The 12,797-nt window shown below is 37.9% G+C and overlaps 1 protein-coding gene across 8 annotated transcripts in view; it reads left to right on the top strand.

Annotated features, from left to right (window-relative positions):
- The window catches only part of HMCN1 (hemicentin 1), a 436,035-nt gene that overhangs the window by 387,898 nt on the left and 35,340 nt on the right, over positions 1-12,797 (top strand). For 7 of the 8 annotated variants that reach the window (XR_011498041.1, XR_011498040.1, XM_044757668.2 and 4 more), the window contains 7 exons: positions 294-464; positions 598-768; positions 7,358-7,528; positions 7,702-7,872; positions 8,509-8,679; positions 8,844-9,014; positions 11,830-11,979. Coding sequence is in view for 5 of the 8 variants with exons in the window: in XM_044757668.2 (XP_044613603.2) it covers positions 294-464; positions 598-768; positions 7,358-7,528; positions 7,702-7,872; positions 8,509-8,679; positions 8,844-9,014; positions 11,830-11,979 (1,176 nt within the window). In the remaining 3 variants the exon portion in view is untranslated. Of the gene's footprint in view, positions 1-293; positions 465-597; positions 769-7,357; positions 7,529-7,701; positions 7,889-8,508; positions 8,680-8,843; positions 9,015-11,829; positions 11,980-12,797 lie in introns of those variants that run through there. The other variant, XR_011498042.1, reaches the window with a different exon arrangement.

Below are 12,797 nucleotides of genomic sequence, written 5' to 3'. Positions count from 1 at the left end.
TGACTTATTTCCAAAAAGTAAACAGTGCGCTGTATAAACTTATTGGTCTCTAACTCTTGCAACAGCCGTGTCCAAGCGAGTCAGGAGTGGAGCTGGGAAGAACCACTAGTTAACTATTTGAAGTTCATCTCTCATGCCTAGATTTGAATTTTACCATAAAGCAGTGCTTCCGTAAGCAATTTCTCAGCAAGTATAGATTCAGCGCTAGCCTCAGTGCATATCTTCAGTGAAATCCAACTTACCATTTTTTTCATTTATGAAAACAGAGACAAAGTACAATGTTTTCTTTGCAGTTAATGGTGGATTTTCCCAGTGGTCTGCCTGGAGATCCTGCAGTGTCACCTGTGGAAAAGGCATCCAAAAGAGAAGTCGTCTGTGCAACAGCCCCTTCCCAGCCAATGGTGGGAAGCCGTGCCAAGGGTTGGATTCAGAAATGCGAAACTGTCAACATAAGCTGTGTCCAGGTACACTTCTTCACTCAACGAATAGGCGCATGTTCCATAGATACTCATTTCTGTTCCCTAACTGTGGATTGTCTCAGTATTAGTGTTTTCAATTGAAATATATCCGATGGTGTAATGTTTCACCTTTGTATAGTGGATGGTAGCTGGTCAGAATGGAGCCCTTGGGAAGAATGCACAAGGAGCTGTGGACGTGGCAACCGAACCAAGACCAGAACTTGCAATAATCCATCAGCTCAAAATGGTGGGCGGCCGTGTGAGGGGAATGCTGTGGAAATAATCATGTGCAACATTAGACCTTGCCCAGGTGAGAATTTACCTATAAGGAAAACTTTTGTATTTTTAACTCCTATAAAGGAGTTATGATTACCTTTTCCTCTTCATTGTGAACAGATGTTCTGGCTTCTACCTTTAAATGTATTCATTCTCTGTGTTCTTAGTTCTCTCTCGTGGATAAACTTATGGAAGTATGACATTAATCAATGTTAAGTGAAATGCCTGATTTAGTTGAACATAATAAAGGGCTCTGAATTGTGGCATATTTTTAATTATGTAGGAAAAACATAAATATTTACAAAGTCGTAGAATGTTTTGAGATAATGAGGACCTTAGGTAATGTCTAATCCATCCATTCATTTTCAGATGAGAAAAATTCTACTTTCAGGTAGGTTTGAATTCAGTGTTTTCCCTAGCATGCTTTCCATTTCTTGTCTCTGCTTTCCTCTCTTGGCTTTATTCTCTATGACCTCTTCCCACGTGGTGGCAAAAACGACTGCTGGCAGCTACTGGCTCATAGGAGCTTTATAATCTAAGGCCTCAGAGAAAAAGAGTTCGTTTCTCTCTCTCAGAGTTCATATCAGCCTCTGAGAAGGAACCCTGTTTGGTTTTGTTCAAAGCCTATGCTCACCTCTGAACTCAGCTGAGTCCAAGAGAAACATACTTCTCTTGGACAACCAGCTTGGGCTACTTGTCCACAGTGTGTCGAGAGGAGCAGACCTCCTTATTTGACAGCCTGAAAGAAACCATATGGAATAGAAGAGCAGCTGTTCAGTCGTTAATTCATTCATCCAACAAATATTTATTGAGCATCCACTCTGTGCTCAAGGCACTGTTCTAATTGCTAGAGTTAGAATGATAGATAATTTCATTTAGATATTGATATGCAAACTGAACAAACTCAAAGAGTTGAAGAGAGAGAACATAACTGGGAGAGACACCTTAACTGAGATGGTCAAAAAAGGGATGTTGACAAACCAAAATGAGATAGTTTTTTGCTGCATTGGCTATTGCATCCTGTTGTACAGATGAGGAAACTAACATTCAGAAAATATATGATAATTAATTCACTGAGGTTACGTAGCTAGTAAAAAGTGAATCAAGGGTTTGAACCCAGGTCAGTCTGATTCCGAAGCCTATTCACTTAGATCCTGGGTATCTTGATTTGCAGTTCAGAACTTCCATTATATTGCAAACATAAAATACTATCATGAAAACTTAAGGGAAAAAAACCCAAAAGCCAAAATTTTTTCATCTTGAAGAATTATAATCTCATAATATACCAAAGTAAAAAGAGCCAGAAATGCTTGATTAGAGCAATCTTTGTACAGTTTGTCAGCTGTGATATCTATATACTGAAAAGCTAAATGATATTTGTACATGTCCTGAAATAAAAGTCCGGTTTTTTTTCTTCATGTTGAGTAACTGTTGGCTTACTGTTGTTTTACTCACAATTCTGTTGGCTTACTCTTTTTAGACTTTTGTTGGTTATTCCCCAGCCCCTAAATTGATTGAATTTGGCTATTGCTTTGGCATAATGTCATTGGTGTCTTGGAGCCAGCAAATGAAAGCGTGTATCTCTTCCCAACTGAGAGTTCAGTGATGTCATATTGTTAGGTAGATATCAATCAAGACAGAAGTACTTACATCTCGAAAATCAGGAGATGCTACAAATCAGAGTTTCCCTCTACTCTAGAGAGGTGGTTGTTAAACATTTATCAGCATACCACTGCAAAATGGGCAGGGGGCCTAAGACAGTCTTTCTCATCCAGGGAGTATGTCAGAATCTCAGGGACAAAAGAGATTTTTCTTTTTATACTTTGTTGGGTTCAACTTGTTAATATGTTGTTGAAGACTTTTGCATCTGTGTTCATGAGAGGTATTGGCCTGTAGTTTTCTCTTCTTGTAATATCTTTGTCTGGATTTGGTATTAGGGTAATACTTGCCTCATAGAATGAGTTAGGAAGTAATCCCTCTGCTTCTGTTCTCTGAAACAGATGGTAGAGAATTGGTATACTTTCTTCCTTAAATGTTTGGTGGAATTCAGCAGTGAACCCATTTGGGACTGGTGCTTTCTCTTTTGGAAGGTTATTAGTTATTGATTCAATTTCGTTAATAGATGTAGGCTTATTCAGACTGTCTATTTCTTCTTGTGTGAGTTTTGGCAAATTGTGTCTTTCAAGGAATTGGTCCGTTTCGTCTAGGTTAACAACTTTATGGGCACAGAGTGTTCCTAGTATTCTTTTACTACCCTTTTAATGTCCATGGAGTTTGTAGTGATATCCTCTTTCATTACTAATGTTAGTAATTTGTGTCCTCTCATTTTTTTTCCTTGTTAGCCTGAGTAGAGGCTTATTGCTTTTATTGATCTTTTCAAAGAACTATCTTTTGGTTTCATTGATTCTATCTACTGATTTCCTTTTTTCAATTTCACTGATTTCTCCTCTGATTCTTATTATTTCTTTTCTTCTGCCTATTTTGGATTTAATTTGCTCTTCTTTTTCTACTTTCCTAAGGTGGAAACTTAGATTATTGATTTTCTTCTTTTAATATGCATTCAATGCTATCAATTTCCCTTTAAGTGATGCTTTTGCTGCATCCCACAAATTTTAATCAGTTGTGTTTTAATTTTCATTTAGTTCAAAGTATTTTTAATTCCCCCTGAGATTTCTTCTTTGACCCTTGTATTATTTAGAAGTATGTGGTTACATCTCCACATATTTGGGTGTGTTCCAGTTATCTTTCTGCATTGATTTCTAGGTTAATTCCATTGTGGTCTGATGCCGACATTGTATTATTTCTATTCTTTTAAATTTGTTAAGGTATATATTATGGCCTAGAATGTGTTCTGTCTTGGTGAATGTTCCATGTGAGCTTGAGAACAATGTGTATTCTGCTGTTGTTGGATGAAGTACTCTATAAATATCGATTATATCCAGTTGATCAATGGTGTTGTTGAGTTCAACTATTTCCTTATTAATTTTCTGCCTGCTGGATCTCCCCGTTTCTGACAGAGGGGTGTTGAAGTCTCCAGCTATGATAGTGGATTAGTCTATTTCTCTTTACAGTTCTAGCCTCACATAGTTTGATGAAATTTTCTTTTAGTAAGAGTTTACTTTTAATAACATCAAACTTAAGGAAAACTTGCAAGAATAGTGCAAAGAACTTCTATATACCTTTACCCAGATTCACCAATTGTGTGTATTTCCTAAAACAAGGACATTCTCTTTCATAAACACAGTACAATTATAAAAGTTGGGAAATTTGGCATTAATAAAACACTATTATTAATCTTATTGTTTAATCCATGGTCTACATGCAAATTTTGTGAGTTGTCCCAGTAATATGCTTTATAACTCTTTGTTTCCCATTCCAAGATCCAATCCAGGATCATGGTTGCATTTATTTGTCATGTCTCTTTAGTCTCTTTTAATTGGAACAATTTCTTAGTCTCTTTTTATCTTTCATGACCTTGATATTTTTTAGGTATACAGGCCAATCATTTTGTAGAAGAGTTTTCAATTTGGATATGTCTGATATTTCCTCATGATTCGATTCAGATTTTGCATTTTGGTGGAAACATCACAGAAATGATTTTTTTGTCCTTCTTAGTGCGTCATATCAGGAGGCACATGATGTCACTTTGTCCCAAACTGGTGATGTTGACTTTGTTCACTTGCTTAAAGTGGTGTCTGCCACTGTATAGTTTCTGTTTTTACCTTTGTAATTAATAAGTATTTTGTAGGGAAACTTTGAGACTACATAAATGTCTTGTTTTTTTATCAATCTTTCACCCATTAGTTTTAGCATTCACTTATGAGTCTTGCTTAAATCAGTTATTACTATGATCTTTGCAAAACAGTTATTTCCAACTCCATCATATCTTCTCCCCCGTTATTGGCTTTCTACTATAAGGAAGAACTTTCCTTTCTCTTTCTTATTTCTTTTTTTATTGATTATTATCAGTAAAGACTCAAGTATTATTTCATTCAGTGGCTTATAATGCACTACTACTATTATTTATTGTGATGCTCAAATTGTCCTAGATTTAATTAGTGTCCTTTAGGCTAACTTCAGTGTCCTCTTGACATATCCCCATGATTCCTGAACACTTTCTTACTTTCTGGTGCAAATTGATATTTTAGGCTTATACTGTAATTTCCCTTCCCCAGTTAGAAGAGTATTTTTAAACTGCCAATCTTCCCCCTCAAAAAGTTGGTATCTTCTGGAGGGGCCATTCTGCTGCCATTTGAGAGTCATTATCATAAAGAAATATATTCTGACAGATTACTTAAAAAATGAGCATTTTTAGAAGTGTCTTTCTGCAAATCATGGAGAACTTTGAGTAAAGAATGGAAAGAATGGCCTTACCAGCTCGTAGCTCACACATGTGTAATACTTACTGCGTGTCCTACACTGTTCCAAGCATTTTTAATCTATCACCTCATTATTCCTCAGCTTAATCCTAATGAGGTAGGGTTTTTTAATATCCACATATGGCAGATGATGAAACTAGGCAGACAGAAGCTAAGCAACTTGTCTAGGATTGCACAGCTAGTAAAGGCAAAGCAGTTCCTGAGTCCCAGAGCGTCTGGTCCAGAGTCCCCGCTCCTAAGCACTGTGCTCTGTTGCCTTTCCAGAATCAGAAGTGCAATGCAGTGTAACAACAAATTCATCTATTATATTTTGCATTTTTCTTATATAGTAGTTCATCCATAGTGGTTTTCTTTTCTATTATTTAGACACCATGATGTTTTATATCTTCTCTGGTTTGTATTGGCATTCTTCCTTTTTTTCTTGTTATCATTCCATTCATAGAAAAGAAACATTTCAACTTTACGTATTTTATGTCATGAAATTCAATTCTATTTAGTTTTCTGTATTGATTTAAAAAAATAAGAAAAGTCTTCAGCTGAAAACCTCTATATGTAATAGAAGCTACACAGATAATAAGTGAATAAATGTCACCCAATTGTAATCCCCCAATAAAAAAACACATCTATGCCATAAGGCTTTGTATATTAAGGGTCATGGGCTTCTTTTAACCTACAGCCTTGAAAATAGTACATACTAAAATAATTGGAAAGGCAGAATTTTTGAAATCACATAGTTTATATGTAAGGTCTATGAGCATCAGCAATATGAATTAATAAATTAGTTTTGAGTAAAATCTCTCATCTATTTAAAGGCTTTCTGGGGCTGGCCGGGTGGCACAGCAGTTGAGTTTGCATGTTCCACTTTGGTGGCCAAGGGTTCGCTGGTTCAGACTCCAGGTGCTGACCTATGTACCGCTTGGCAAGCCATGCTGTGGCAGGCATCCCACATATAAAGTAGAGGAAGATGGGCACAAAGGTTAGCTCAGGGCCAGTCTTCCTCAGCAAAAAGAGGAAGATTGGCAGCAGATGTTAGGTCAGGGCTAATTTTCCTCAAAAGAAAGAAATTAAAAAAAATTTTTAAATAAAGTCTTTCTCCTTTCCTTTTAGGTTTAGTCAAATACTTTCAAGGGCAAATTCTCAGCTAAAATAAATTTGTATGACTATGTTTGTCTGTGTCTACAAAGTACAATGTAGTAATATATAGTCAACTCAATTAGAAAACAAAAGAAAACACAAGATTTGTTTTTAAATATTTTCTAGAGAAAGCAGCCAAATGGTAATTTCATTACTTAGTTTTCAACTTGTTCTTTTGATATCTTATAGGGTGTGCTAGGAGAATATTTAGACATAGACCTTAAGGCCCTATTTTGGTTCATACCTTGGTTAAACTGGGTAACCACAAAAACATACTTCATAAGCCCCATTTCTAGAAAGTACCCGCAAAATGAAAATACGACCTGATACTGACTTATACATCAGGGAAGACATAATGTTGATTCTCAGCCCATGCACCTGGTAGGAAACATAAGGTTTTCCACTCTTGTGGTCAGATGGTGTAATATGTTAGTTACCAAAAGGAAGGCCTTAATATCACTCCTTGGAAACTACTGGTCAATTTTTTCTGTTGTTTAGGAAGCAGGTGAGTGTGTTATTCAGAACTTTTAGTTCATGAACATTATGTAATGGAGAAAATTTTTCAAAGAGTTACAACTGTGAAAATCATCATGTTGTTGAAATACACTTTTAAACATGAAGCTGAATCAGTCTTAAAGATGTGGTCTTGCAGCCTGGGCTCCAAGTTATCACTGTGGAAACATTCATATTGTCCATAACTGCATCTAGGTCTGTTATCCAACCTTGTTCCTAAGCTTCTGGTTCTTTCCGCTTTCCCCAGATCACAGGGCACAGACACATACTTATCTAGGGTTTAAAAACTCACAATGTGTTTACATATAATAGTTTGATTAAATTTAATTTTGATAAACTGGCCTCTTTGGATAATTTTAAGCATTTATTTTGGCATTAGGTAGCCTTCTGAATTCCCCTATAGACCCCAATTCCCATGAAAATCTAACCAGAAGGAGAAAGGAAGAATATCATTTGTTGTTTCTTTTGGTTCAATTTCAATTATTTTAGATTCTGGGTTAATTTAACTCATTACTGAGTTAATTTATTTGTATAATTTTGTTTTTTTAACAAACACAGTTCTGTGACTTGAAACTCTGTCTCTTGGGATATTTGTAGTTCATGGAGCATGGAACACTTGGCAGCCTTGGGGCATATGCAGCAAAAGTTGTGGGAAAGGTACCCAGACAAGAACAAGACTGTGCAATAACCCACCACCATCATTTGATGGATCCTACTGTGAGGGAGCAGAAACACAGATGCAAGTGTGCAATGAAAGACACTGTCCAGGTAAAAGAAATACAATGTTTACACCCTTAATAAATTGATATCTACCTCTTATCTAGGAATTATGTCAATAAGAATCAATCTCAATAAGAGCATCACTCAACCTAACAATGCCCAGGGTTTAACCTGATCATTTTTAATTAATAACAGAGCACATATGTTTTTCCTTAATCCAGTTGATGGCAAGTGGGCCACTTGGGCCAGTTGGAGTGCTTGTACTGTGTCCTGTGGAGGAGGTGCCAGACAGAGGACAAGGGACTGCTCTGATCCTGTTCCCCAATATGGAGGAAACAGATGTGAAGGGAGTGATGTCCAGAGTGATTTTTGCAATAGTGACCCTTGTCCAAGTGAGTGTTGGAAATAGTGAGTCAAAATTATACTTTCTTAAAGTTTCATTATGGCCTTAAATCCTTAAAGTTATAATATTCTGTTGCTTGATTTGTTTACCCTTGCTTTAGGATATCAAAATGTTGTATGGTTGCTGTTGTGTCTACTTAATACCATAGATGTCATTGATTTATATGGGCAGGCGCTGTGTCCTTTTTCATTTGCTCCGTAGGACGGGCTGCAAGGATGAAGGCATCGTTATGTGCTGTTAACGATGTTGATTGCTTAATGTAGGCAAGAAGGTGGCTCTCTGCCTTAATTCAGTCACCAAGCTAAACTTTTAGACCCTAGCAGCATCTGAATCCGACGTATCCTGAATGTTACAGCCTTGACTCATCAAGAGCAGAGACCTTGTCTCATTCATATCCTTCACTTCCTAGAATAGTGTAAGACTCAATAATTGTAGGTTAAATAGAACTGCACAATCACTGGAATGTGTGCCTAGTTTCTGATCAAAACAACAGCTAGCGAATTTGCCTTTGGAAGTTGCCTATTTATAGATGTGTGTGTTTCTTTTCACTTCCTGGGGAGAGTCTTTTCATACTTTTTGGATGAATGTCACTGTTCAGCACTTCTCCAATGGTTCTGTGTTGTAGCTCATGGGAACTGGAGTCCTTGGAGTGGCTGGGGAATATGCAGCCGGACGTGTAATGGAGGGCAGATGCGGCGGTACCGCACGTGTGATAACCCTCGACCGTCCAATGGAGGAAGAGCTTGTGGGGGCCCAGACTCCCAGATGCAGAGATGCAACACTGAGATGTGTCCTGGTGAGCTTCCCTGGCAGCAGCAGGAGTAAAACATTTCATTTAGTGCTTACTGTAGCAGCCCCATCATTCCAGATCTTAAAATAAAAACTGTATAGTCAGGGTCGCCCTAAGTGTAGAATTTAAAACCGATTTGTTAATCTTGACCATTCCATTCTTGTTCATAGTGGATGGAAGTTGGGGAAACTGGCATAGTTGGAGCCGGTGTTCTGCTTCTTGTGGAGGAGGTGAAAAGACTCGAAAACGGCTGTGCAACACTCCAGTGCCATCTAAAAGTGGTCGCCCCTGTCCAGGAGATGCAACTCAGGTATCCAGATGCAATATACAAGCATGCCCAGGTAAGCAGCTAAGTTAGATTTTGGCAAGACCACTGCTAGCACATTTATAGCCTTTCTGAAAATTACATAAAGGGTGTTACTCTGAGCCCACAAGTTACAAAACAGTACCCAGTCTGGGAGGAAGAATCAGGAAAAATGCATTCTTTGCCCTAGTTGGTACAGCTGTCAACCAAAACTCAGGCTGGATTTTAGCCTTGGCTTGCCCCCATCCAGGCTCCCTTGTAAAAGGTTATGGTCTGCCTAGCCATAAATAGTAGTACTGGGCTTGAGGGGTAAGAGGGCTTGGAAGAAGAGGAAGCCAGGCTGAGACTCCAGGCTGAAAAATGAGAGTGGAGCAGAAACATAATGTCTAATTGGAGGCTGTTCTTTCACAGATGCAAATAAGGAGAATATGAATATAGAAAGTAAAATAGAGGCCAATTCAGTTCGAGGGACAAAAGTAGAGGAAGTTGACCTACCATAACCCAAGTCATGTAACATGGCTAGATATTATAAGTGATGTAAAAATTCAGAAAGAACAGTCAGAATTCTAGAACTTATGGACCTTGTAAAGAGTTTGCTGGTGTCTCAAGAAATGGTGGATGATGCTAAGGGTACTCGTCTCAGAGAACAGACTTTCTAAGGGCTGTGAGGAGATCAAAAAGAACAGTTTCTCATTGTTGAAGTGTCAAGATACCACTGGACTTTCCAAAGCTTTAAGGTTGCTTCAGAAATAAAATCTCCCTGGAAATCAGAAAGGCCCATTTGGCAGAGTGAAAGAGAAGTTACGTGAAAAGATTTATAGGGTCTAAACAAACTAAAAGGGCAAGTGTCTATCAGTCAACTGCTCAACGTGTCTGCTCAACAGATCAACTGATTACCAAGAATTTTGAGGCTCTAACATGTAGGTATGGGGACAGTTCTAGTTTCAGTGGAGGTGCATTGTAACTCAGCCTCTGGTAGTACCAGGGCCCCAGTGGCAGAAGGAAGGCCAAATAGGCAGACAATTTGTATTTACAGAGTCTGGCAGAGAGTTTCAAAGATGCCAACTAGGTAACCAGGACCAGGAGACATCTGCTGAGTACTGGGATTCAAGTTCCTCTGGAAACTAGAGAACCAATGTCAAAATGGGAGGCCATGCTCTTTAGCGATGACTCAGAGAACCAAGTGAATTAGTGATCTTTCGGCGCTTCTTTCTCCCTGCTTAGGACTAAAGATAAGAATCAAAATGGCCTACCAGGTCCTGATTGGCCCTACTCTCTACTCTGCATCATCTAGCAGCTTGGTTCCCGTTACTCTCTAAGCTCTCTGCTCCTTATGGTTTCTCAGATGTGACAAGCCAACACCTCCTAAAAAGGCAACAAATGCTGTTTCCTCTACCCGGAAAGCCCTTCCCTGACTTAGTTAAGACCTAAACTTCCATCTGATCTTCAGTCTGTTTTTCCTTCCTTTTCAGACTCCCCTGGGCAGTAGATATCTTAATATCAGTACATTTCAATTTTACATTTATTTGTGGAATTCTAATTAGTGTCTGTCTTCCCTGTTCAGACATAAGCTCTATGAAGACAGAGCTCACGTCTTTCTTTTTTCCTTCTTACCATGGTATCCTCAATACTTGATGAAGAAATTAATGTAATCCAGAACACGAAATCTGAACCAACGTGAAAAAATGTTCTCTCTCACTAATAGTCAAAGTAATGCAAATTAAAATGGCAAAGTACTATACTTACAGATTTTTCTACAATTGAATACAATTGTTTTTCTCCCCAGTATATAATACATAACAATATCTGAAATGTCTTGTGATTCTTTTAAAATATATTCAATTAAAAGGCATCAAACAGCAAATATTTATGAATTTCACTATCAGCTCCTTCCCAATATGTTTCCCTCTCTTGTCAAAGCATGTAATTCATTTAAAAAGTATTCAGTAACCACCTATTCTGTGTTAGTAACTAATAATTTTGTTGAACAATCAAAAGAAGGCATAAAATTACTGTAGAGATACTTTTTTAAAAACTCACAGTTGTTTTCAACCCGATTGTCTTGGTATGAATTTTACACCACAGTTAAAAGTACAGTATCCTTCTCACATTTTTCTCAAGTTAAGCATTTTCTGATATACATGTATGAAGAAAAACTTGGTAAGTCCTTGATCTGAAGCCCAAGACTGAACAATGCCCCTCAGCTACAAGCCATTGGTGTTGACAGTGACCTGTCACAAGTCTTGGAAGCTGTTTTGTTGGTGATGCCTCCTTCCCCTCTATGTTTTCACAAAGAAAGCAACAGGTGAAAGAACACGAGTTTTGATGCCAAGCATATCTGTGTTCAGATCCTCATTCCACCCCATCCTAGCTATGCAATGATGAGAAAGTCGCTTGATTTCTCTGAACTTAATATTTTTAGTCTGCCAACTGTGGCTATTTAAAACTACCTTATAGGATTTTTGATAGGATTAAAAGAGTTAAGGCATATTAGGTGCTTACTATAGTGCATGACATGCTCAATAAACTCTCATTGTTATCTTCATTTCATCACCATCAATAAACACAACGTTATTTTGGCTTTGGGACTGGGCACTGATTGTATTCTTTGCATTGTGAAATAATGCTATGTTGTGCACAGATTGGAAAGATTTATAGGGGATGATGAGTGTTACGTGAGAGTAGGATGTTTTGAAAGCTTATTCATTTCACCCTTAAACTCATATGTCATATGATCTTTTCAATGTTTGAGAGAAGATTTGTAGCATCTATGAATACTGGCCTTCTTTTCTCCCATGTAATGTTGATGAAATTGTTTCCTTATCCAGAAATGTTTTTTCTTCCCCCAACAGGTGGGCCCCAGCGAGCCAAAGGAAGTGTTATTGGAAATATTAATGATGTTGAATTTGGAATTGCATTCCTTAATGCCACAGTAACAGATAGCCCTACCTCTGATACCAGAATAATACACGCCAAAATTACCAATGTACCTCGCAGTCTTGGTAAGTTTCTTTACTTAGAAAAGTTGTTAATAGGCCTCTTTTTCAAAAGCTTATACATTATTCTTCATCTTATTATTTCCACTTAAAATTTCTAGAGGATACTACTACTAAATGATCAGTATAATAGTCCTTAGTTCTATCCCAATGGCAAACTCTTCTTTTTTAAATTTTCAGATGTACATCATCATATATTTCAAATTCTGTGTAGATTACGTCATGCTCACCACCCGAAAACTAATTATAGTCCATCCCCTCACATGTGAGCCTAATCACCCTTTTTGCCCTCCCCCTTTTCCCTTCCCCTATGGTAACACCAATCCAGTCTCCCATGCTATGTGTGTTTCTCATTGTTTTTACCTTCTACTTATGAGTGAGGTCATATGGTATTTGACTTTCTCCCTCTGACTTATTTCACTCAGCATAATACCCTCAAAGTCCATCCGTGTTGTCACAAATAGCCAGATTTCATCTTTTCTTGTGGTCCATCGTGTATAAATACCACATCTTCGTTATCCATTCGTCCCTTGGTGGGCACCTAGGTGGCTTCCAAGTCTTGGCTATGGTGTATAATGCTGCAATGAACATAGGGGTGCAAGTATCTTTATGCCTTTGTGTTTTCAAATTCTTTGGATAAATACCCAGCAGTGGGATAGCTGGATCATGTGGTAGATCTATCCTTAATTTTCTGAGGATACTCCATACTGCTTTCCATAGTGGCTGCACCAGTTTGCACTCCCACCAGCAATGAACAACGGTTCCCTTCTCTCCACATCCTCTCCAACATTTGTTGTTTCCTGTCTTGTTAATTGTAGCCATTC

The sequence above is a fragment of the Equus asinus genome, chromosome 25, assembly GCF_041296235.1.
Source record: "Equus asinus isolate D_3611 breed Donkey chromosome 25, EquAss-T2T_v2, whole genome shotgun sequence".
NCBI classification, from domain to species: Eukaryota; Metazoa; Chordata; class Mammalia; order Perissodactyla; family Equidae; genus Equus; species Equus asinus.
Note: the sequence above shows the minus strand (reverse complement) of the source record. Positions and strands in the feature narration are given on the sequence as shown.